The sequence below is a fragment of the Melospiza georgiana genome, chromosome 13 (genome assembly GCF_028018845.1).
Source record: "Melospiza georgiana isolate bMelGeo1 chromosome 13, bMelGeo1.pri, whole genome shotgun sequence".
NCBI classification, from domain to species: domain Eukaryota; kingdom Metazoa; phylum Chordata; class Aves; order Passeriformes; family Passerellidae; genus Melospiza; species Melospiza georgiana.
This window is the reverse complement of record NC_080442.1, coordinates 18,178,785-18,204,117: the sequence shown is the minus strand read 5'-3', so window position 1 is coordinate 18,204,117 and position 25,333 is coordinate 18,178,785. Positions and strand designations below refer to the sequence as shown.

The 25,333-nt window shown below is 45.5% G+C and overlaps 2 protein-coding genes across 4 annotated transcripts; one reads left to right on the top strand and one right to left on the bottom strand.

Moving 5' to 3' along the window:
* Positions 1 to 244: 244 nt before the first annotated feature.
* On the top strand, positions 245 to 11,380 carry CILP (cartilage intermediate layer protein). Its single transcript, XM_058033703.1, has 9 exons — positions 245 to 322; positions 1,823 to 1,946; positions 2,772 to 2,855; positions 3,626 to 3,679; positions 5,143 to 5,328; positions 6,437 to 6,751; positions 6,858 to 6,966; positions 7,405 to 7,562; positions 8,158 to 11,380. The coding sequence occupies exons 2-9, from the start codon at positions 1,889 to 1,891 to the stop codon at positions 10,710 to 10,712; spliced, it is 3,519 nt and encodes a 1,172-aa protein (XP_057889686.1). The 5' UTR covers positions 245 to 322; positions 1,823 to 1,888; the 3' UTR covers positions 10,713 to 11,380.
* Positions 6,536 to 21,333, bottom strand: MTFMT (mitochondrial methionyl-tRNA formyltransferase). 3 transcript variants are annotated; one of them, XR_009115209.1, is made up of 11 exons: positions 21,204 to 21,333; positions 20,561 to 20,773; positions 20,059 to 20,181; positions 19,149 to 19,251; positions 18,523 to 18,598; positions 17,884 to 17,975; positions 17,268 to 17,349; positions 16,876 to 16,958; positions 16,345 to 16,563; positions 14,479 to 15,409; positions 6,536 to 6,564 (listed from the first exon to the last, which is right to left on the bottom strand). XR_009115209.1 is itself a non-coding variant. In XM_058033710.1 (10 exons), exons 1-9 carry the CDS (start codon positions 21,326 to 21,328, stop codon positions 16,363 to 16,365), a joined length of 1,098 nt encoding a protein of 365 aa, XP_057889693.1. In that variant the 5' UTR covers positions 21,329 to 21,333; the 3' UTR covers positions 13,566 to 15,409; positions 16,345 to 16,362. The 3 variants fall into 3 exon arrangements, 2 of the variants coding, with proteins under 2 accessions (XP_057889693.1, XP_057889691.1); XM_058033710.1 differs by lacking the exon at positions 6,536 to 6,564 and having other exon boundaries at positions 13,566 to 15,409; XM_058033708.1 differs by lacking the exons at positions 6,536 to 6,564; positions 14,479 to 15,409 and having other exon boundaries at positions 16,123 to 16,563.
* Between the last annotated feature and the right edge of the window lie 4,000 nt (positions 21,334 to 25,333).

Here is a 25,333-nt window from a genome sequence, read left to right as displayed (position 1 = left end):
GGGATTATTCAGGCTGCGGTTTCCTCGCGCGTCCGATCTGTTTGTGCTCGCGGCCGGTGGCTCGCTGCCATCCCCGGAGCTGCACGCCGGGCTATATAAGCGCCCTGGCTGCCTCGGCGGCGGGCGGCTCGCACACAGCCCGGCTCCGCTCGGCGCAGGGGACGTGTCGGGAAGGCGCAGCTCTCTCTTCTTCCCAGCCGGCTGCAAATCCCTGCACACGCAGCTGACAAGCCCTCGTCTCGCCCGCGGATCTCAGCTCGGCTGGCGGCTCTGTGGCGAGAAGACGGGACTCTCCTTAAGTGGGGTTTTTATGGCTTTTTAGGTAAGAGAAAAAAAAAACCAATCCTGCTGTTTTCCCTTCTATGGCAGATAGTGGTTATAGAATTCTTTTGTGTTAAGGCGACGTAATTAAGAGTAGCTGTGATTGAAGGTGAGGTGGAAATTAATTACTGGGCAGATGACGGCACAGAGGCTGAAAAACATGGATGGGGATGCAGTTCCCTGCGTCCCGCTTCTCCCTTCCTCATCCCAGCTAACGGGCTTGGGGAAGGGTTACGGGACGGCTGGAGCGGGGCGCTGGGGGCTCTGCTCACGTGGGGCTGTTTCATCTCCCGCGGCCGTGTCCCACACTGGCTCGCACAGCCAGACAGGGGACACAGCTCAAACCTCCCTCCGCCAAAACCCGGCCGCTTGAACCCCCCTTTTTCAGCATTGTGTGTCTGGGTACAGAGGAATGTATCCCAATCCCAAACCCAGTGCTGAACAAGTTACAGTCAGCTCCAAAAATAGTTGCCAAGTGGGAAACAGGATTAATTTTTTCCTGGTTATTGTCTGGCTGCGAGTTCACGACCCCACCGTAAGCCCACAAAACACCGCTCATGTGTTGCTTGTTATTTTTGCTTGACTGGGATTTGCTGAGCCATAATCAAAGTATTTCCTAGTCCCACATTCCCTGGTCCCAGAGGGGATGGTTAGTACCACTTACAAATAAGTGTTCTCACCAGTGACTGCTCTTTGTCAGCCCCATTTTATGGGTAAACTGAGGCACCAAACGGCTGGGGCAATATTTTCCCCTCCTCCCAGTTCATTAATTTTAGGTGCATAAAATAAAGCACCTGGAATTCCAGCTGGTGTCACTAGGGATAACACCAGCTTCACAGGTACTTTCAGAAATTAAATACCCAAATACCTGATGCTCTAGGGCAAAGGGACTCACTGAAAACAAAATCTGAAGTGGCTGAGCTGGTGAAGAGTGACACAAAGCCTGTCCCACATCTGTGCCTGTGGGAAAAGGAAAATATTGAGCTTCTTGCTACATTTGCAGAAAAGACTTGGCTTGTGCATGGGTTTTTCTGCTTTCAGAGGTGCTCAGGAGCCTTCCCTCTCCTCACACTCTGGGATGTACTGGGATAAGATGCTATCCTCACACTATGCCCAGTTTGCAGGCAGAGGGATGGAGGCATGGGGCTGTCCCTGCTCCTGTGGGGAGCAGATCTGGGTGCTGGGGGGCCTCCAGAGCTGCATGGGCAGTGAGAGATCCCTGCAGAAGTATTTAAGCTGTTCCTAGGCATGTTAAAGAGATGCTGTTACAAAGCAGTGCTCTGCAAAATAGATTTGGGCTCAGATGTGATGGTGAGAAGCAGGGGGGATGCAAGCACAGATGTGGAGCCCCTGCTTCTTCCCACTGGGGAGGTAAATGAAGAGCTGCTGGGGGTGGGTGAACAGAGGGTATAAGTGCCCCTGTGGCACGTTTTGGGGTGGTTCAGCCTGGGAGAAGCTCCCCAAAAGCAGCAGTTTGACACAGTTGGGCTTGTCTCTGCAGGAGTGGGGAAAGCGTGGGACGGCTGCGGAAACTCCAGGAATCCCCTGGTCACCTCTGGAGACAGCGATGGTCACCATGAAAGGCTGGATCCTCCTCCTCCTCTGGGGAGCCACATCTGTTTTAGGTGAAGGTTAAACATTTCCATTCTGGCCACTGCTCTGTCCCCTGCCCACGCCAGTGCAGGCACGTCTGCTGGCAGCCGCTGAGGCAGCAGCCGCAGCCCGACATCGATGCTGGGCGCTGCCCTGGGTCACTGCGGCGTTTGCCCGGCCAGACAACTTCCACACAAGCACTGGCTCCCATCCAGCCCCAGGGCTTGAGCAAAGCCTGTCTGCAACTCAGTGAGCCTCTGGTTGGCCAGGGATGAGCTCCCCGGCCCACTGATCATGCTAGGATCACCCCTGCCTGCTGTCTCTGAGATCCCATAGTGTCCAGTCTGCACCCAGAGGAGCACAGGGGCAGAGCTGGGCACAGGGGAGAGCTGGTGCTGGGGCTTAGCTTCCCAATTCCCAGCAAGCACCCCAGGAACCAGCCATGGCCATCAGCTCCCCTCACCTCAGGCATGCAGGCGGCCAGCAAGTTCAGAAACCAGCCCTTGTCCCATAAAAACAACCAACATTATCCACTTTGGATTAATTTTTTTTTGCACGTGGACAGGAGGGACATATTTTATCTCTCCAGCTATAAAAAGATCAGTTGATCTGAGCTGCTCCAACACAGGAAGTACAAAAAAGTTTTTCTGGGTGATAAGGGAAATAGAACATTTGTATCATATCTGAGCTGCAGTGATGCTGTGGGACATATCCATTATGTCCCTGTCTTGGTATCTGCTGCACTGCATCCTACAGGAGCTCCAACCAGCCACAGTCCAATGGGAAAGCTGTAATATTGAGCCTAAGGATGTCCAATTCCTTGAATCTAATTTATTCTTTCATTTATTGACCCTTAGGACAAAGGATTCTGAAACCAGCCCTCAGCAGGATCCAGATAGGACAGAGAACCTTCAGCCCGCTGGTAATGCTCAGCTTGGAGAGTAAGTTAATTCCCACCTTGGGTGGATTTTCCTCACTGGACAATTTTCCCAACAATTTACAACTAGCCAGTATTATTTGAGTAGAAGACGACATTTAGGGGTAGAATCATTCTATGATTCTATGATTTAGGCAATGGAATAAATGTTAATCATCCACGACCTCCTGTAGGCTTTTGGCTATCACTGACACATGCTGTTGGCTCCTCTCCTGGAAAAGGGAAGGTCAACGTGTGACCACAGCCCCAGCTCCTGCGGGAGGCACGCGCAGGCTGGGAGGGTGAGAGGAGCCCAGGGATGGGCCAGCACATGCTCTGACCTGCCCCTACCCTGCCCAGCCTCTCCCCACACACTGGGCGGTTTGTGACACCATTCCTTCAGAATTAAAGCCTGTGGGGCATTAATTAACCTGCAGAGCCCACTCTGCTCATTAATCCCTGGGAGATGCCCCAACCTCTCATCTTTACTGTCCAGAACTAAGAATTTAAATTTCAGCAGGCTGAAATTTAAAGGGCTGGCCATGCTGGTCATGCTGAAGGATTTGGGGATTTTCCCAGCAGTTTGCCTAACTCCCAGCAGCTCTCTTAGTCACTGGGAAGAATCAAAGCACCAAAACTATGAACACTGAGAGGCCCCTTCCACTTGCTGAGAGGTATATTTTTGAAGCCCACTGGCAAAATAGTTTTCCCCTGAAGGTGGATGGCACAAGGCAGTGATACTGGGGCTGGCTCCCTGGCTAGGAAATCCTGCCTGAATCTCCCCTCTGCCCACAGGTACGAGGAGCAGCTCTCGCCGGGGAGAGCCCACCTTCACCTACGTCAGACGCAGTACGTTCCTGCTGGCTGGTGCCACGGGCCAGCCCTGTCCCTTCCCACACCCCCACCAATGCTCCATCCCTCAGCTTCTCCCTCATCCTCCATGTTCTGCTTTTTCTGCTGTCAAAACGCTACTTAGATAATGCCCGGGATTCCCCTGCTCATTTCCTATCATCAGCAGCCCTGCAGATTAAAGCAGCTGATCCCAAACAAGCTTAGGATCTTGCTGAGATCCCGCTTTAATCTGTTGCACATTCAGTTTTTGCTTGGGGCAAGCACAAATAGGCATTCATCCACAGGATGTGATCTCGTCCCCAAGCCCACCTCCTCCTGCATGCCTCAAATTGCTAAATAAGTCATGGATCCCACTACTTGGGATGCTGAACTAGACAGAGATGCTGATGTGCCAACAGATTAAAACCCTGCCCATTTAAGTACTCCCAGACAATACGCTCCCATATCTGCTCTCATTTAAAGGGTCTTTTCCACCCACCTGCTATTATAAGCCAGGATTGTTTTCAAACACCCATTCACAATTTGAACAGTCCAGCCCTGTGCCTGTCTGCCTTTCTAGGAAACAAATCAACCTGCTCTATTACAAACTGTGTGGAAGAATAGGTATGGGAGATGACATAGCACACGTCTCCAAGAAACTGCATTTTTAGAAACTTTAGTCACTAATGCATCCTCATAAACATTATTAGAACACTGTCATTTTTAAAAAAGCCCAAACCACAGACTTGGAGTGGATCTCATCCATTCAAAGTAGCTTAAATTAATAACATCTAGTAGCCTGTTTAAAAAAATTCCTTTAAAAATATAACCTCATATTAAACTCCCAATGTGTTTTGCAAATTTTCTGTTTTACCAATCAGCTGCCTCCTGACATGTTCAGCCTGCTCGGTAGCATCTTAAGCTTCTGGTTTGCACTCAGTAAAAGTGGTGCTCACAATAGGACACACGTTGCCCCTATAGAAAACATATGTTGAAATTTGGTTAAAGACATTCAACATGATCATACCAACAATTTTATCCTTTTTTTTGTAACTATTTAATCATTTAACCTTCTATTTAAACATTTAACCACATTTGAAACAGACAAGTGCTGTCCCCCAAACAACATTTAAATGAGAATGTGTGTTTGATTTCCTTAAGCCAAAGTTATTCAACACTAAGCATGAGCTGCCTGCACTTTGCTTCCCCTGGGTTTATCTTAATCATCCTGAATTTGGAAGCCTGTGGGGAATTAAGCCAGAAGCCTTCAGACGCCTTCTCATGCTTTAATTCCCAGCTCCCTGAACATGCTTTAATTCCCAGCTCCCTGAACATGCTCTGAGTTTGTTTAATCCATGTGGTATGTAATATCCAAATGTATAGTCTGAGCTCTGTAGAAGCTGCTAAAAGCCAACTGCCCATTTTTGGGCAGCTCTGTGTGTAATGTGCCTCTCAGTAACACACCACTGATGTTATTCAAGGTCCACTGGTGCAAGATTCAAAAAGGTTTTTGTCTCCATGGTCGAAATGGAGCGAGTGCTCAGCCAAGTGTGGCCAAACCGGGGTGCAGAAGCGCACCAGATCCTGCCTGGCTGAGCCTCTCTGGGGCGTGCACTGTAATGAAGCAACTGAGGAAGGGCGGCTCTGCATTGGACATGTTTGCTCAGGTGCTCCTCTAAACTCACTCATGGGCAGGGGAGGATGTCATGGTCTCACCACTGCCCAGGTGCTGAACTCCCTTTGCTGTCATTTTACCATCTTTCTCTCCTCTGACAGAATTTAGTGATTTCCAAGCAGGGCTGGACAGTGCAAAGAGCAGAGCAGGGTGACTTTATAGCCAAACAGAAAGATAACAGGGATTCACAATATGTTGGGGATATAGAAAAAAAATCCCATTAATCTTTTTATAACAGCAGCACTCAAGGTAGAGTCAGTGACTGCAGCTAGCTATCTCCATAAAACCTCCAGGAAAGAGATGATTCAGGAATATCAAATTGCCATAGTCCCTGCTGAAGAGGCTTGTAATTAATTATATTATTCTTATAATCTCCTTTTAACCAAATAATTCTGAAAAAATTCTGAAAATACGTTTTGTGCAGAAAAGTTGTTTCAGGTTTTCCCTGATTTCTTACATTTATTTTCATCTTTGAAATATCAGATAGTTCCTTACAGGGATGCTCTGTGATTGTAAAAGTAATGACCTGAGCCTTGAGAAAAGACAGATTATTGTTTAGGATTAATCACTATAGGTAAATGAGACTAGTATAATACTTGTGAGCCCAAATGTTAAACCTATTGGGTAATGCTCACTTGGCAATTATCCCACATTCTGCCCAAGCCAGGATACCATTGAATAAGGGAAGACAGCTTTTGGGATAGACCAAAATCACAACTTCTGAGCATACACTGGTAACAGAAACCTAGAAAGTTTATGACATTGAATTTGTAATCTTGCCAGGGTTGAGCTAAGAGCTCACATGCTGATCTGGATTCAAATTCCCCTGAAATTCAGCCCTTTGGGGAAGGTAAATAACAGTTCCTAGCTGTAATTATATCCACGTGGCTGCTTTCTACTAATTGTCAGGTTCAAAATGACATCGTCCCTGCCTTTCTAATGCACAGCTGTGGGTAATCAGGAAAAATATGTTTTGGATACAATTTACTCCTTATGCAGTACTTGCCTTATTGCATCTAAATGAAAAGCAGATGCAAGAACATGCTGTGAGTGTTGTGGGGACTTGGGGCTATTTTTTGACCTGTCTGCTTCTCGTCCAGCCTGCAACATCACCTGCCCCATGGGCCATGTCAACGCTGACTGTGACACTTGCATGTGTGAGGATGCCACGCTGCATGGGAAGGTGTCTCTCGAGGATGGGTCACCTGCTGCCGATGCCCGGGTCTACCTGCAAGCCAAGAAACTCAAGCTGTTGACAACGGCTGATAACAGAGGCATGTTTAGGATCCCAGGGGTTTGTCCTGATGGCAAAAACACCCTTAAAATAAAGAAAGCCAAATATGCAACAGCGACTGTCACCGTGCCCGAGAGCAACCGGAGAAACCTGGCGATGCAAGTGCAGCTGCACCGATCAGGTAGCCCCAAAGAGGGGGGAGGCAGGAAGCTTTACCCAGGCACCAGAAATACACTGTGGTTTTATGAGAGGAAGAGTAATGAGATGGCATTTTCCTTCTCCTGCAGGCAAACCCTATGTTTTCAGGAGCCCTGAGGACAAAGCCAGGAGAGTGGGACAGAGTGTGTCACTCTGCTGCGACGCCCGAGGGAGCCCAGCTCCCGACCGCTACCTCTGGTGAGGAGCTTGAATTTGATCTGCCAGAAGTCTTAGCTATCCCATGGATGCCAGTTTTAGCTCCTTACAATCTCCATAAATTGGGGGTTAAGTTATAAAACAGTTAAATGCACTGAGAACTGATGGCTGCAAGTGATCCTCTTCCTTAAGATGGCACAGCAATTTCATCTGCTGATGGATTCACTGGAAAAATACACAAAGAGTTTAAAAACCTCATCAGACACAACTGGCAGCTCTGCCTCCCTGCTGGCTGTCCAGCAATCACAGTACTGCCAAAAGTAGGGGGGAAATTTTTAGGTGATGCCACCTAGCTGAACTAAAACCTCAGGGAAACTGAGGCAGGAAATCTGGCAAAATCCACATAGTAGGATGCAGGATTAGGCCATTGCTGTGCTCCAGCCAGATGGTCAGTCTCTGTCCCTTAACTGTTCCTGGCAGGTACCACAATGGCTCACTGCTGGATCCCTCATTGTACAAATATAAAAACAACCTGATTTTGAAGAACCTGAAGAGAGAACAGTCAGGAGAGTATTTCTGCAAGGCCAGCAGTGCCGGGGGGTCAGCAAAGTCCCAAGTTGCCAAGCTGGCTGTCATAGGTAAGAGAAAATGTGCCTGGTGTTCTCCAAGCAGCTGGGGAGGTGTTGGTGTGCAGGAACCAGAAACTGTTATACATCTGGTAAAGAAAAGCCACAGGAAAAATTCTTAAGGTTTATGTCATTCATCTGTTTGCAGACAAGCTTTAGTGAGCTGGTTATGAACCAGACGCTCCCTACAAACCAGAGCTCTGGCTTGCAGGTGGCCTATCAACCTGAACCTGCTCCTGTCAGGAGATTTCTCATTGTACTTGCTGCCTGACATGGGAACATTTCTGCTTGTTTAGGGTTGTTTTTAAAGTCTTGGGATATATTCTAGTCTTGCCATAGTCAAAAAGCCAGGCAGCAGCAGAGCATATAGCTGAGGATAACGAAAGTTGATAAGCAGGAGCAGGGAGGATTCTGCAAACAGCTCTTAATCAGGGTCCTACAGCTAAAGTTGAGCTACTTGCTTCACTGAAATGAGTTAACCAGTTAACCAAAATCCTGCAAAAACCTCACTGCCTTTAGAAGCAATGTTTAGCTCTGAGGTTTCAGACAACATAGTGATAACTGTACAATTACTTCATGCTGCTCATTAAGAAATCCTATTCAACAGGAAGACAAGAGGCAGCCTGTGACTCCCAACCCCAAAGCCACCTCATCCGACTTCCTCACGATTGCTTCCAAAAAGCAACAAACTCCTTCTATTACGACGTGGGCAAGTGCCCAGCAAAGACCTGTGTGGGGAAGCTGGATAAGGGACTTCGGTGTAAGGACAATGTCTCCTACTGCTGTGGGGTATCCAAGATGGAAACCAGGGACATCTCCTGCGATGGCTACACGCTTCCCACTAAAGTCATCGTCGAATGCGGTTGTAAAATATGCACCGAGACCAAAATAATGGTTCGAGGCCGAGCCACAGCAGCAGATAATGGTGAGCCACTGAGGTTTGGCCACATCTACATGGGGAACAAGAGAGTGAGTATGACTGGCTACAAGGGAACCTTCTCCATCCACGTCCCAGCAGATATGGAGAGACTGGTTCTAACTTTTGTGGACCGGCTGCAGAAGTTTGTGAACACAACAAAAGTTCTGCCCTTCAAGGAAAATGGAGGTGCTGTATTTCATGAGATCAAGCTACTGAGAAAGAAAGCCCCTGTTACACTGGAATCCACCGAAACCAATGTGATTTCTTTAGGGGAAATGGAAGAAGATGATCCAATTGCTGAATTAGAAATTCCTCCCAACGCATTTTATAGGAAAAATGGAGAGGTCTACAGTGGCAAAGTGAAAGCCAGTGTGACATTTCTGGACCCAAGAAACGTCTCTACAGCCCCTGTGACACAAAGTGACCTGAACTTTGTAGATGAGGAAGGAGACGTATTTCCACTCCGCACGTACGGCATGTTTTCTGTGGACTTCACAGATGAACGGGGCACTGAGTCCCTCAATGCAGAAAAGGTGAAGGTTCATTTGGATGCTGCTCAGGTCAAGATGCCAGAGCATGTGCAAGAGATGAAGCTTTGGTCCCTGAACCCAGAGACAGGGTTATGGGAGGAAGAAGGGGACTTCAACCTTGAGAAAAGCACACGGCGCAAAAGGGAGGAGAGAACCTTTTTGGTTGGGAACATGGAGATCAAAGAGAGGCGTCTTTTTAACCTGGATGTCCCTGAGAGCAGACGGTGCTACGTCAAAGTACGAGCCTACAGAAGTGAGCGATTTCTGCAAAGTGAGCAGATCCAAGGGGTTGTGATTTCTATTATAAACTTGGAGCCAGAACCAGGGTTCTCCTCCAACCCCAGAGCATGGGGCCGTTTCGACAGCGTAGTCACTGGTCCCAATGGCGCCTGTGTGCCTGCCTTCTGCGATGAGCAAAACCCCGAAGCCTACGGAGCTTACATCTTGGCAAGCCTGGGGGGTGAAGAGCTCGAAGCTGTGCCCTCTGCTCCCAAACTCAACCCTGCTGCTATTGGGGTCCCACAGCCATACCTCAACAAGCTTAACTACAGGAGGACAGACCATGAGGACCCCAACATCAAGAAAACAGCATTCAGCATTAACATGGCCAAGCCAAGCCCTAATTCCCCAGAAGAGAACAATGGCCCTATTTATGCCTATGAAAACCTCAGTGAATGCGAGGAAGCTCCACATAGTGCTGCTCACTTCAGGTTTTATAGGATAGAAGGAGACCGGTATGACTTCAATACTGTTCCCTTCAATGAAGATGACCTCATGAGCTGGACTGATGACTACCTGGCATGGTGGCCCAAGCCCATGGAATTTAGAGCCTGCTACATTAAAGTAAAAATAAACGGACCCCAAGAAGTGAATGTAAGATCTCGTAACATGGGTGGGACACACCCACGCACCATCGGCCAGCTGTACGGCATCCGGGATGTGCGCAGCATCCGCGACCCCCAGCAGCGGGACGTGTCGGCAGCCTGCCTGGAGTTCAAGTGCAGCGGAATGCTCTTCGACCAGGACCGCGTGGACCGCACGCTCGTCAAAGTGATCCCACAAGGCAACTGCCGCCGAGTGAGCGTCAACAGCATGCTCCACGAGTACCTGGTGAACCACCTCCCCATGGCCACCAACAACGACACCAGCGAGTACACAATGCTGGCACCTCTTGACCCGCTGGGACACAACTACGGCATCTACACAGTCACTGATCAAGACCCGAGGATCGCCAAGGAAATCGCCCTGGGCAGGTGTTTTGATGGCACATCTGATGGCACATCCAGAATCATGAAGAGCGATGTCGGCATTGGGTTGACTTTCACCTGTTCAGAGAGGAGCACGACAGAGCAAAGCATCTTCCAGTCTCAGAGGAACTTGGGCCAGCAGTCTCCAAGGGACCCGGGCCGGCAGTCTCCGAGGGACCCGGGCCGGCAGTCTCCAAGGGACCCGGGCCGGCAGTCTCCAAGGGACCCGGGCCGGCAGTCTCCGAGGGACTCAGGCCAGCAGTCTTTGGGGGACTTGGGCTGGCAGTCTCCGAGGGACTCGGGCCGGCAGTCTCCGAGGGACTGGAGCCAGCAGTCTCCGAGGGACTCAGGCCAGCAGTCCATCCTGGTTCTGCCAGGGCAAAGCCCTGTGTACCAGAGGCCACCGGCAAGCCGCCGTAACAACCAAGCCAGGATCCCGATGACGGGTCAACGTCCCACCTACTAGAGCTGAATAGGAGCATTGGTAAAGTCACTCATGTTCAATTAAATATGATTTGAAAGTAACATCAACCTGCTAAATAACGTAATTGAAGGCTGGTAGGTGCCATTATTTATGAGACATAATTAAGGTGCCATTTTTTTTCCCCCACCAACAAGAAAAGACGTAAGGCGAGAATTGGGGGCCAGCAGAGGTAGTGAGTTTGTGTCTTATTAAATGCATCCATAAAAATCTTCTTTCTGCCTGACATTAAACAGCTTCACATGATAGCCTAAAGAGAAGACTAAACATATGATTCAATTAAGTCATGTACATAAAACGTTCTTCTGTTCTGCATCTGCAGACTTTGCCAGCCCAAGTACCTGTACAGTAGTTGGTAACATGAAAAGGAATAAACTGATTTCCTCATACTGAATTCAACTGCAAGGTTTCGTACTTGAAATGTAAGTATTTTATTTATTTCTAGCTTGTTTTAGAATGACTGTATTCAAGCTAAACTACTGGCAGCTGCATTTCTAAGAACTCACACGCTCAATAGCACAGAGAAGCCATTTGGATTTGTAGGCTCCACATAGATACAGATAAGTTTTCTCTTGCTTCTTGCATTGTTTGACAAGAAAATCTATGCTCTTTGATAGGGTAGGTTAATAAAAAAAGTAATTTTGTAACTTTGACAACGTGTGTCACTTTTGTGTTTGAAATGCCCAAGTAAATAAACCACATGTAGAGCTGAGCGAAGAATAACCTGCAGGATTTCATCTTTCTGTTCACAAACAGGTCACAACTTTATGAGACGGATCCTGGATATGTGTGAGGGGTTTTGTGCATGCCTGGTTCTCCTGCAGCTCCAGGGTTTGCCCATGGCATGCTGCAGTCAAGGAATCTCTCCCCAGCTTAACAAGTGGAGAGGCAGCAATGGTTCTGGGAGAATCAGAGCAGCAGGTCTGGGCAGGGATGAATTAAGGAGTGGCACAAGATAGAGGGAAAGGAAGGCTGGGAATTTGTGCTTTAAGGATGACAGGAAACCAGGCAATATAGAGCAGTGCTGGGTGCAGATAGGGAGAAGATGGGCTTCCCTCCACACTCAGCAGCAGTGAGCATAAGGAGCTGGGAAGAAGCTGCTCTTAGCTGAAGGTACAGCTGGCCACAGAAGGGGTCAGTGATCCCTCTCCAAGTGACCTATTAAATTGTCCTTTCCACCCCTACCCTTCCTAGAGTGAAATCAAGGACCTCACAGCATGGAAGACACCTTGTGTTTACAGACAAACACTGGCAATAAATTTTGGGGTGCAGACAAAACCAGCAAGTCTCTGACACCAAAACTCCCACCAAGAGAGATCATAAAAAGGTGGGCAGTGCAATTGGATGCAAACTGGAATTCAAACATATGCTCCAACATGAATTTCCCATTCCTACCTAATCCCCTCCTATGGATATGAAGCCAGTTCGAGGCCTATGCTGCCATACCCACTCCCATCAAGGGCATCAGGAATCTTCCGACAGTGTTTAGCAAGCTTGTTCTCAGGTCCAACACAGGACAGGCTGAATTATGCTTTAACAGGTTAAAAAAAAAACCTTAATAATTCACCTTTTTATGCAAATTGACAGTTATCAAAGAAAAGTAAAAAAGGAAGAGCTGTGGAATACTCTGGCACATCCTCTTCATACCAATGAATTTAGACTCAGTGTGTTTTCTTTTGTGTCTAGTCTGCTGCAAGGGCTTGGCAGGAGCTGGAGCCAAGGCAGCCAGTGGGGAGCATTAGCTTGGACCTTCCCACAGAGCTCTTGGCTTGTGCAGGGAAATGTCTCTTCCCTCTGCTCCCCTCCTCCTCTGCAGACAGACAGCCAAATCCCAAACTTTGTTTCATCACTTTGAAAGTGAAGTAACACAAATGGCTTCTACAGACAAACCCAGGAGATAAATGGATGAAAGCAGGCTGAGGATCTGATCCCTGTGCTGCATGTGGGCTTGCCAGTCAAACACAGCAGACTACAGGGCTTTTCCTTCTGGGGAGAAAAGTGTGTTTAACAGCACTGAAACAGTCACGGCCCTACAGCCTGGAACAGCCAGAAGCTCTCCAAGTTTCCCCAAACTGTCCCCCTCTGCAGCTTAGCACTGACTTGGAGGAACAAACTAATCTGTGCACTCACTGAGTCCCTGAGCTCTCCCAGGAGGCTTCTGGCAGACTGTGCTGGACACAGAGCAAGACAGAGGTTTCCATCACGGGTGCTTAAGCACTACCAACAGAAAACAACCATGACATAACCACCACTCAGTGCTAACACTTCACTGTTACTGATGAGCCACCATCCTAAATACATTAAGAAAAGTTTATATAGGAGCAAAGCTACTGCAGGGTCCTGGCATCTGCTACTCACACAAATTTTATGCTACAGTTCAGTGTCAGTTCTGACTCCTCCAGCTTGTGTTTATGGTCAGTGAATGGCTGTGTCCTTCCTGCAGCATGCAACCAAATGCACACTCCCACATTTCAGAGAGCATCAGCTGGAGGAATGCAGCAAGGCTGGGACTCAGCTCCTCCCTTGGCCTTAGCCTTTGGACCACCAACCTTGAGGAACAGGCTGAAGAAGACCTGGCTCCTCAACACCAGCAGGTTTGTGGCTAATGGCAAAGCATCTCCCATTAAGGTCACTTAGTTTCCAATCCAGAGATAAATCCAGTGACCTATCCCTCCTGTTTTTGAAGGAAACTATTGCTTCCCAGAAGCCATCAGGACACTAGCAGATAGGATAAACAAAAGGAGAGAGATTCTTGTCTGGCCTCAACCAGCAAATTATTGGGGGATTTTGCAAACAACTTTATAAAAAGGCTCAAGTACTTCTCTGATTAGTCACTTATACTTTTTATTTATTTGTAATGTATTCAGAAAACAGGAATAAAGAGGTTTCCTAGGAAGCAGGGGGAGTAGTAAGGTTGCAGAACATGAAACAGATGCATCTAACCGTGAGTCACCAGCATCCTAGGAAATATCACTCCCTCTACTAACATTTATTTGAAATCCATGATGAAATCATCCCTATCCAACACCAGAGCCCTTCTGGTGCCCAAATATTTTGCAGTTCTGCCAGTAATTTGGTCCCAGTGATGTTAAACTGAGCCATAGTGGACATTGGGTCTGTCAATACCTCTGTTGCTTTCCCTCTCTCCTCTGAGAGGGGGACAGCTGTTTTATTTTCCTAAGATCCCATTCCAATAGCCAGGGTAGCTGTACTCAACCCCATCAGTGGTACTGGGGATCGAATCACTGTGTCTGTGCTCCAGAGTCAACCCTGACATGCTATTCCACACCTCATCAGTGAATGCCCTATTTTTGTTCTGTCTGTTCTGCAAAAATAATCAGATTTTCATTACTTACTGAGTTAAATCCCTGCAGAGCCAGGTGAAAGCAAAGTTTCCAAAGAGACATTTTGGCTAACAGCTGCCTGGGGAACACCAGTTCCATTTAAAACTTCTCTACCATGCCAAAAATAGCATGCCGAAGACTTTCTCCATAAAAAAATAAATTAATCTTACCTTCTTTTGCTCCATAAAATGACTTGGTAAAGCTGTGTATATTCAGAGCTAGGACATTAGCTATTAAACAACTCAGAATGGCCTTATCTTTTATAACCTCTCACACAGAAAGCAAAAGAAGCCTTATAGCAAACTCTGCACAGATCAAAAGATTAAATTACAAGTACATGGGATCCTGGCTGAAATATGGTTTAGACATTATTCACTATTAAACAACTAACTGAAGGCGTTCTGTACCAGATTTTCACCATCTTCTGTCCAGCTGTCCTTGGTTTTCACCCAAAAGGGATGCAGCGAGCTCCATCTACAGGGATTCTGGGCACATGCCACCTCAAACTTCCCAAAACACAGGCCAACTCTTGCTGTTGCTTTATGCTTTAGTGAGAGCCAGATTATTGTCTGCCAGCAATAGGTCTCACACCGGACGTGACCTAAAACTGAGGATGAGAGATGCACAAAGGAGTTAAAAGAATTTTCCTGGTGTCACTGCCAGGAAGCAGCTATTGATTTAACACTTTGGTTATCTAAAAGACTTTAACCTGGACTATTCTGCCTGAACTTTTGTCACTGTATTCTTTCTGTGGGAGTCATGCCTCGCTGTTCATTTTGTTCAGGTTATAATGAACAAGAACTAATTTTCCAGTGCCCAAGGAGCTGAAACATCTGAAAAGTTGGATCCTGAAACACTGAAATTGTTGAGTCCCAGTCAAGTAACACTTAAGTCCAAAATTCTTAATCATTAGTGCTTAAAATTATCTCCAAATTGTGGTGGTGGGGTTTTGCCATACAGTGAGCTAGCAAGCCCCAGAAAACTCTCCAAACCACCCACTATCCCCACAAACCCATAGAAAACTCAGTGACCCACCCACCCTTCTAGTGGCATAATGCAATTACTAACATTTCCAGACTGATCTGAACAGAATAAAAACAAAGTGACTCCACAACTTGCACTTGCAAAAGGTAGCAGGGAGCAAAACACAAAAATACATAATTTTCTTGGAAGCAAACTTGCCAGGTTTAGAATTTCTGCAGCACAAACTGCAGAGTCTGCGGTCAGGAACAACAGGAATTCTCTACAGGAGCCTGACTTCCACCTTGCTGTTGTTTCCAGTTTTTGACTCTGATTCATACGCTTGGATTTCTTGGAGGACCATGTGTTTTGGAAAACCTGTCAGAGGCAATTAATTGATGATCTAATGGCAGTAGAAGAAAAATACAGCAGCAGCTGCTTTAACAGATGCTTCTTCAGAAACATTTAATCCTTGTGATATGACATTTTTCTAGACTTTTTGCTTTTACTTCAGTAGAACTCAGAAAAAGCAGGAAAAAGTTAGCAAATATTAGAACAGCTCCTAAGATACAGCCAGTCTTTGCTCTGCTTTTATGCTCAGTGCTGTATTACCTCTTCTAAGACAAGAAAGTGCAAGAATCACAAGTTTTGGGGTTCTTGACATGAAATACTCCTTGTATATGCCATTAAGCAAAGACAGATTGAGGAAAATCTTGGATTAGATTAACTCCTCATCAGGTAAAAACCTCTCCCACCAGAAAGTGAAATAGCAGAACATAAATTTTCTGGATGGAGGGCACAAAAATATTAAATAGGATGTATCTCAGGATATGAAAACAGAAAGGGAGGGGAGGGAAGAAAATTGTGATGAACAGGGAAAGATTCTCTTATGTTCCCAGCTAAGTTATTCACCTCAATGCAAGGATACAAAGTGAATTTAGGATCCACAAGAATATCAAACTACAGTCTAAGTCCCAGTGAGCATTAAAAAAGCTCACTGGATTTTAGTATTTCCAGATTAAAGTAATTGTCCAAAACTTACACCTGAAGAAAATTATACCGAAGTCCTCAAAAAAACCCCCTGAAAATACTGTATAAAAATAAATTTATTTCTCAACAGTGGAAACAGGGATTTATTCAGTATCTACAGCACTCATGGAGATTCTCTTCCTTAACGGGAAAAGAGAAGTAGTATCTTCAGGAACCCACCATGAAAACATGTAGATGACAATAAGATCAAACACTATGGGAAGAAATACCCTAAATAAGTTGAATGTTATAGTTGGGCTTTGAAATATTTCATATTAACTTACAGACATTAAAAAATACATTTATTGCTTTATATCCTGTGCCAATATTCCCCTCTCTTTCAGAGTCTTTTTTGCCGTGTTAAGTTTGAGTGTTTGAAATCTGCATTCCCCATGAACTGTTCTTGGATTCTGCTGGAACCAAGAGTGCATATATCCATTGTAGAAGTCAACTGCTGTAAGCTTCTTCTTTAAAACAACTGTTTTGATTCCAACCCAGCCTTCCTAAAAACAAAAACAAACAAAAAAAGCAGTAAGCTTCTTCCACGTTTAAAGCTATCTTTAGCTCCCATAGGCTGGCTCACAGAATACATTTTATTCAATGTTAACAGGCTAACAAGTCCAATTCTTGCTTGCAAATGTGCAAAGCCTGTTCATGGAAATTAAAAGTTTAAGGTGTCAAATAAAACATCTGGTCCTGACCTAAACTAGTACAGAGACTAACAATGGATAATTAAGACAAAAGTTATGCACCACACAAATACTAAAACCCTCATCTTTAGGGCAGTGAATATAAAACAAATAGGGAAAGCCTACCTTGCAGCGAGCTATCAATGTTTGGGACATTTTATGGAACAACACTGAACCAGGAACAACTTCACAGTCATTTTGTATTTGATCTAAAAGCAAAGAAAGATCATCCTGCATTTTTATGCCAAAAAGTACAGAAAATATTTGAACCACTTCTGTTCCTTTGAAGCTTGATAACCATCTTGAGTCACTATTTTGCTGAAAAATATTTTATTGTATTCTGTGTTTTATTATAACCAAATGAACAGAAACAATCAGAACAGTCATTCTCTGGCACTACTCCATATCTGATCCATGAACACTCACTAAGCCCTGATCAGTCACACACCTTGGCCCACATGGCACTCAGATTCTTAAAGAAAATGGTTTTAAAATTTTAATAATTTAAGAGTAAATACCAGAAAAACCAGGGATATTATCCACTTCAACAAAATCCAGGAGTTTAATGGCAGTACCCTTCCAGAGTGTCTGCAAAGGAAACTGGAAACAGAAACAAATTACACATTCAGAATGTTTTCACATTTCCAGGCTATTTTTTCCTCAGGGAAAATACCTGTGGTAATAACATTAAGGGAAAATTTAGCTGTATGTCTAGATAGGAGATTTTCCTTATCAGACTCAGTTTTCCTTACCCCACCTCAACTCAAACCATTAGCCTATGCAGAAATGAGTTAAGCAATGAGCTACAACAATGACTTTAGCTCTTCACTGTGGCTGTCTGCATGTTTACTGCCATGCAGAGCTCTCACTGCAGCATTCCAAACCTCCTCAAATACATCAGGGAAAATCTCAGAGCTAAGGAAACAATGTAAAATTTTTGAGCTGATTTCACACTTGGGATCAAGTCCATGAAAATTCTCCTGCACATTAATTTCACTTCTAATGACAGGCTACCAGGACTTTCAAAAACAGGCCAAAATAACTAAAATTGGGGTATAGTGATTAGTTAAAATATCTACACCAAACTCAGCCATGCTATAGGACAGAAAAGGGCTGCAAAAAATCCAGTCTCACCATACTCCCTATTGCACGATGCAGCTGAATTATTTGTGCAGCTCTTTGCTCTTCCCATTTTATACAACTCTTCGCTATAGAGATTTTAGGAGCTGTGGGGAAAACAGAAATTAGAAGACTTCTTAATTTGCTTTGTATCTTTTAGCAAACAGCTGTACTACTTTATCCTATTTTAAACCTCAGTTTTTCCTGACCAATAGTGGATCTACCATCCAGCCAAGGCAGCTCAGGCAAAAACTGGAGAAAATATTTTGTAAACACCTCAATTTGGATTATTTTTTATTCTCAGTTGTTCTCTTTATTTACCCATTGCACTGCAAACTTATACCATGCTTATAAGTACACTTCAAACCCTTCTGTCTGCATTACAACAATGAAGAATAACAAACTCAGATCTTGTGACATCAATAGTGATTTTGATATTATACAAGTAACTGGAAAAAAAAATAATGCAGTAACTCTCAAGAATTCTGAAGCATTTTTCTCCTGTATGACATTTTTAAGCCAGTGAAGGCAGTGAAGAGAGCATACTGAGAAATGAACCTAAAAAAAATACAACCCAGCATGGCAGAAAACTTCAATTTTCCTGCTGATCAAGGAAAAAATGAACAAGTCACATTAAAAACAATGTGTACCTACCAAATGTTACTCCTTCTTTTGGCTGCTCTTTTTTATTTTTTAAACTTTCGGGCAAGTTCTTCAAAACTGCTAACAGCTGTAAAATTAAATTTTGTACAGAGTATTAGTCAAGCTAAGTTTAATCAATAATAAACAAAGTAAAACTTAATCTTTTAACAGTGAAACTGTCCTGTGAGCTTTTAGAAAATTGGCTCAGTATATTCAGAAAATGTAAAGACATGCATATTCAGAGACAGTAAAGACATCCTTCCCACTGAATAACAATGAAAAAACGCAATTATTTTTTTATGGATGATCTCTTCTCTGATATTAATTCCAGAAGAGAACAAAAGCTGACTATTCAAATAAAAAAGCAGATATTAATTTAAAGAACCTGCACTGTTTCCACAGACAGCATTTGGGTTCTTCACTGAACTGAAACACAACAGCAACAGACAGGACTGACACTGACACCTGACCACAGACCACTGAGCTCTCCTCTCAGCAAAGTGCTCACAAACACCAAGTTTCACATCATCCTCCTCCTCAACTTGAAGCCAGCTCAGAACAAGATTAGTAAGAATTCTGTTGGCACACATTAAAAGCAAAAGTACCAGTCAGAAGTGACACAGCTGGCAGGACTTTACCATGTTTGCCCCCATCTCTGCCAACATCCCTTCCAGCTCCTGTGCCGTGCAGCGGGGAGGAACAGCGACCTCTTCTTGCTTAATAATTGGACCTACATCAAACCTGCAAGGTAGAAAACACACAACCTTACTGGAGAAGCTGAAGCTTAATTAGCAGTTCAAAACTCTGCATTCAATACATTAGTTGCTAATTATCCTTTTTTATCCCCTCTAAAACTATTTCTCAGATGTCATTTCACATTATTAAATGTTTGGTTCACAAGACAACACAAGGAAGAGAATACCAATCTTGGCAGCAAGATTTTCCTCAGCAAGCTGAGACTGATATGAACACACAATTTACAGTTCAGAACATGAGATCTAAGAAGAAACAATCTGAAATACTTAAGAAGAAACTTGCTCCACACTTTCCTGAGATCTATTATTAGACAAGCATCTCAGAAAGAAAAGGTAACCAAGTAATGTATTTTCACAAGCCTTTTCAGCTAGAGCTTGGGCTGAAAATAAAACATATAATCTTCCTCATGCCTAGATAAGTAATTTCTTGTCTTCTGTCCACTTACATGGATGCTACAGGGGACTTTGAAATCTAAAAACCAGATATTTTCTGTCCTGTCATACCAAGCCTATTGATAAAGCTGTGTGACTGCTCTCTGTCTGTTCCCTGTGATAATGCTAAGAATTAGAGAACAGCCCTGAAGTGCAAATTGCACACTGATACAAATACTGTAATTGTGGCAAATGTCATATAGCTAGATGAACATTTTTAAGTGTTTAAAACCTTAATTACATACATTAAAATAAACTGTGATTATGTAGAATGAGCTAAATGATGACTTCTGTAGTGATTATTTAAAGCCCTGAGAGGCAACAGCAACAGTGAGTTATCTGCAAAGGACACCAAACCCACCTTTTTGGTCTTATTTCCATAATTGTCACCCCAGTCACCTTATCACCATGAAGCACTGTGTGGACTATGGGTGCAGGACCACGCCATCGTGGGAGACAGCTGGGATGGACATTCAGCACCCCACTGGAATGAAATATTCACAGGTTAGAACAGGAATGGTACCTGAAACATACGTAGGTGGAGTGCAACGTATATTACAGTGAACTACTATCAGCTCCTATGTTCTCATATGTTACTGGCTTAAATATGCACCTGAAGGAAAATTCACACTATATAAACTTCAGTTTCTCAGCGAACACAGAAAGAGATGTGAGGAATAATCATAAATTTACACCCATGTGTCAAAGAACGCTGAATTTCACCATGACAGCAATAAGGCTCAGGCTAAGCATATGAACTCAGGGAAGCTGACCTCACCTACTGCAAGTCACAGATGGTGCCTCAAAACGAGAGTGTAGCTTCACTAACGAAGCAGTGACAGATGTCCTGTCCACACACTTACTATGGGAACTGCAGAATGAGCTCCTCGCTTAGAAGACGTCCAAAAGATGCCACCACACCCACATCAAAATGCCCCGCGGGTCCCGTGTGCGGCCACTCGTGCACAGGCAGCTGGAGCTCCCTGGCACAGCGCCTGACGGGCAGGTCCCGGGCCAGGCGGGAGGGCAGGGTCACCACCTCCAGCCGGGACACGAGCGAGTCCTCGCTGGGCTCCCTGGGGTGGAACAAGGTGTTGAAGGCGTCGTGCAGGCAGACTGAGGCGAGGGCTGGGTCACCTCCACCCCTCGCTGTGCCCCTGTGCCAATTCCCTCACTCCATTATTCCGGTCCCTGTCCCACGCTCAGGTTCCCTCCCCCTCCCTTCTCTGCCATCCTCCCTGCCTAACCCACGGTCCCTCCCGCGCGACTCCACCTCATCCCTCAATAACCTCTGAGCCTCATCACCAGCCCTAATCTCCCATCCCTCGGTGCCCACCCGTCTCTCACCCTCCCCAGCCCCTGGCGTGTCCCCTCAGGCTCCGCGCCCCTCAGGGTCCATCTCCCCCCTCAGGCTCCTCCCTCACGTCCCCGTTTCCCGTGTCCCCTCTGCCCCTCCCTCCCCTCCCTGTCTCCCTCAGAGCCCTCTCCCCCGTGCCCGGGCGGTACCCGGCGGCCCGCAGGGCTCGCAGGGTGGTCACGGCGAAGCGGTCGGTGCCGAAGAACAGGACCCGCCATGGCGGCCCCGCCGCCCTCACGCCCTCGCGGCAGGCGCGCAGCAGCCGGGCCCGCATCGCGGGGCTCCCGCCGCGCGCGCCGATGACGCAACGGGACCCGCCCCGCGGCGGGGCCGCTCTCAGCGCTGCGGCGGCGCCGCCATAATCATAAAATCACAGAATTATCAGCGAACCTGAGTTGGAAGGGACTCAGAAGTATCATAGAGTGCAACCTATAGCCCTGCGCAGGACACCCCAATAATCCAGAGAGGGTGTGGAGTTCCAAACACAGTCCAGCTGTGTCCATGCTCCGCATGACCCTCCCTTGGAAGGAGGTTGGACTGGGTGATCTCCAGAGATCCCTTCCAACCCTAACAATTCCCTGATCTTGGTGTGGGGTGGTGGAAGCCGTCAGGGCTGCCCTGACAGCTCCAGCCTCACAGTGTCGATGATCCTGAGTGGTGTCACCCGTGCCCCCTTAACCCTGACCAGGAATTGTCCATGCTGCCTCAGTGCAAAGATAATGCAGAAAAACGTCAGGGACTGGAAGGGGTGTTGACCCCAAAGCCACTGATCTGGCTCTGACAGCATTTGAAAAACAGAGTTCAGTTTCTGACTCCACGGACAGCTTCATTTTAACAGTGACAGTAACTCAGAGAATGTTTTCTTGTAAACTATGGGGTCAGAATCACCACTTAAAGAACTGTCTCCTCCCATAACGTTAGTATGAAAATATTTTATCATTCTGCTAAGTACATTCTTTCCCCCCATGGGAAGATGGATTATTTGCGTAGCTTTTAATGTAAATCACATACACAAATTCCCTGCTTATCTAAATCACAGTCTGTCCTACAATCTTTGACACTAGGAATTTCTGCAGCATGGAGTGTGAGAATCTGTAAATGTCCTATATGCCTGGGGAAATATGTAAATTATTTGGAAAATTGATGGCAGAATTTTATGTCGGATACATGAGGGAAGGATCCATTAAAAAAGTGAAATTTTGTACTGCACTAAGCAGTGTTGTATGTGTTCCTTCCCTTTTTCATGTCTGTTTGCCCATCGTTAGGGTTTTCTTCTCTCAGACATTGAAGATGCCATTGTCTCCCGTGGTAATAAGGAGAAAAGAATGAAAAATTGCTGTTGCAAGTTAAAAAAAAAAAAAGAGTCAGGCCATCCTAACTGGGGTGCTTACATTCCTGTACCCTGAGAAAAGGAGAATATGCTACCAAATACTGAGGTAATTTCCTAATCAGTATGGAAAAATCAAATGCTCAAAAAACCTTGCAATTCTCTGTTAACCGGGAAGTTCCATGAACATACTTAGTTTAGTCAAAGGCAGTACACGTCAACTCTGGTCACCTCATCTTAGTGCATAAATGAAAGGTTATAGTTAAAATAAAATATAAACAAGAGGCCAGCGAGGATGAAGGAATGGCTTGTGCTTGAGAAGAGATTAAAGCTCCCAGCTTGGTTCATGTTGGAAAGTGGCTTGGAAAGAAGGGAAGGTGAACAGCCTGATTTATCACAAACAGGGAACAATTCGTCATTGCACAATAACTAAATGATTACAGACATTCATGGCTGTCAGGCTCCAAACATGAGGAGTGCTGTTCAGCACAGAGTGTAATTTCAGGCCTTATCTCAGATGGTGAAAAATTTGACCTTGTGATATCTCAGATGCTGAAAAATACTCATGGTTTCCAGAGGCAGCGAGGGAGATTGCTGGAAGAAAGGCTGGAAGGAGATGTCCTGTGTGGTGACCACAAATACCAGTTCTCTGAGGTCCTGAGTGAAGCCCTGGATTTGTCACCAGCACTTCAGAAAGGCCAGGGATGTACGTGTATGCCTGGATTGCCCAAAAGATGTGAGTTTGAACCCAGAATCCAGCTGCTGCTCAGCGTTGATTTCCAGGTATCAGATCCAGGCACTGGACATGTCATTGACACTGTCTATAGAGTTTCACCTGCTGTTCCTCCAGGACTTAAGCCCAGAGATGGATTCTCACTTCTGGCTGTAGTTAACGCTCCTGGAAATGCTGTAACTCCATGCTGAGCTTTTGCCAGACATATGCACAAAGTGATTAAAGTTTCATTTGCAGTGAGTTTTTGAAGTGGACTTAAATTCCTTCCAGTACACTTGCTCCCACGTAATTCATCCTTGGCTCTGCTGTGACAGCACATTTCAAACACATCATGGCTGTTATTCATTATTATGCCTTCAACGCAATGTTCGTGAATTTTAACTGAAGATTTATTTTGATATAAATTTTTTCAGAATGACAGCAACTATCTGATTGTTTCACAAAAAGAAAAAAAAAGTTGGCATTCCTGCTGTATTTGAACTCTGCTTTTGTACATGGAAAGAAAAAAAATCTCCAACCCTGAATGTTTAGTTATTCTGTAACCAGGCATTTCAGGTCAAAGACACTGAAAGGATCAAAAAAGATAAGCAAAATTAAAACACCAAGGTCAGATAAATTCTTCCCAAGAGTAGTGAAGGCAAATCTGAGGAGGAAACAGAACACAAATCAGATCTTATCTCCACTTTGCTTCCTGGCAAAAGATGCTGAAAGTGTCTCCAAGAAGTAAAAAGTTATCTCACAATGACCAGTGCCAGTGTTGTCAGGAGAGACACAGAATCAAGCACACCCTTGCTGGAGAGGAGCACTCCTGAGCATGTTTGTGGTTCTCTGGAAAAGGAGAGGATTACTGGGCACAAGAGCCAACTCTAACCAGTGGGGAACTGGTTTCCATATACATCATGCTGAGTCCTAAACATATCTCAGCCACCTAGCTGCATCCTGACCCTAGATATATACATCAAGCCATGTAGAAAATTGGCATGAAAAGGAACCTTCTGGGGTTTTGCAGTCACCATCCTTATGTTAGTCACCTCTTCACCATGGCCAGTGTCTCTATCCCTCTACTCAGAGATTGTTCTGTGGGGACCAGGTGTCTTCTTTGAGCTTTCCCAAGGCCACAGGGTTTGATTGTGAGACCACTTATGTCCTATTCCTGTGCACCCTGGCAAGAAAAAACTCTCAAAGATGCTAGAAAAGTGTTCCCCACACTGGCGTCACTTCTAAAAAGCTCCAGCTGGAATTGAGAAGGAAAGACAGCACGATTTACCATGTGGTAGGATGTCCTGCCTGGACATGCCTCCAGCAGCAGGGAGCAGCTCTTGTTTCCTGGGGGATGCATTTCTGAGCTCCCATCTGATTGCTGCCAGGCTGAGGCTGAGCAGTGAAACATCTCTGTTCGGGGAGCACATGTTCTGCTGGGTGTATTTCACAGGGGCTGCCCAGGGAAACTCTGGATGTGAGATGGGATTCAAAGGATTAATCACAATTAACAATTAACATTGAACAAAACTTCAGTGCCAAAGATCATAAAATCATAGAATGGCCTGGGTTGGAAGGGACCATAAAGATCATCCCATTCCAATACCCTTGCTGTGGGCAGGGACAACTACCACCAGACCAGATTGCACCAAGCCCTGTCATACATGGCCTTGAGCACTTTATTTGAAGCTGAAAACCACCAAGAACAGGACAAACACGTGGATACTACACCTGCCATCTGCAGTTCAGCTGGAGCTAACCAGAGCTAGCTGTGTGTCCCAAGCCCATTGGTGAGATGCATCTCTCTTGCTTTGCAGTGTGCAGCTCCATCCATGAATCAGCTCCCAATTTCAGGGGGGAGGAATCATCCTTTCCCAACGTGGCTGTCACAAAAAGCAGCACATCAGTCTGCAGAGCCTCTTAGCAGACTAATGACTTAGCCAGGCATTAGCAGTACCTGTAAAAGTGGGATGGCAAAATCTCTGACTGCTGCTTCAAGCTTTGCATGCAAAGTTTTTTCCTCTGGTAAGATGCTCTGACAGCCTTAGAATGGCCATTCACTGGAAAAAAAAAGAAAAAAAAAGGATAATATCTGCTTTATCAGGACATGCTTCCTGTATGCAATGAGGACTGAGCCAAGCAGAGTGAACATTATCATTTATTTTCACTGAAGAGTAACTTATTACTGAGTGTCATTCTACTCAGCGTGCTCTTCTAATACTGATTATGCCAATAACCTG

What these genes read in the sequence shown, in the direction of transcription:
- CILP (XM_058033703.1), top strand. Translation starts at nt 1,889, where the DNA reads ATGGTCACCATGAAAGGCTGGATCCTCCTCCTCCTCTGGGGAGCCACA. An exon ending in CATTGGACATGTTTGCTCAG is followed by an intron (nt 5,329 to 6,436) that starts GTGCTCCTCTAA and finishes CTTCTCGTCCAG; the next exon opens with CCTGCAACATCACCTGCCCC. An exon ending in GCTCCCGACCGCTACCTCTG is followed by an intron (nt 6,967 to 7,404) that starts GTGAGGAGCTTG and finishes TGTTCCTGGCAG; the next exon opens with GTACCACAATGGCTCACTGC.
- MTFMT (XM_058033710.1), bottom strand. Translation starts at nt 21,328, where the DNA reads ATGCGGGCCCGGCTGCTGCGCGCCTGCCGCGAGGGCGTGAGGGCGGCG. An exon ending in AAAAGAAGGAGTAACATTTG is followed by an intron (nt 17,976 to 18,522) that starts GTAGGTACACAT and finishes TTTTCCCCACAG; the next exon opens with CTCCTAAAATCTCTATAGCG. An exon ending in CATTGATAGCTCGCTGCAAG is followed by an intron (nt 16,564 to 16,875) that starts GTAGGCTTTCCC and finishes TTTTGTTTTTAG; the next exon opens with GAAGGCTGGGTTGGAATCAA.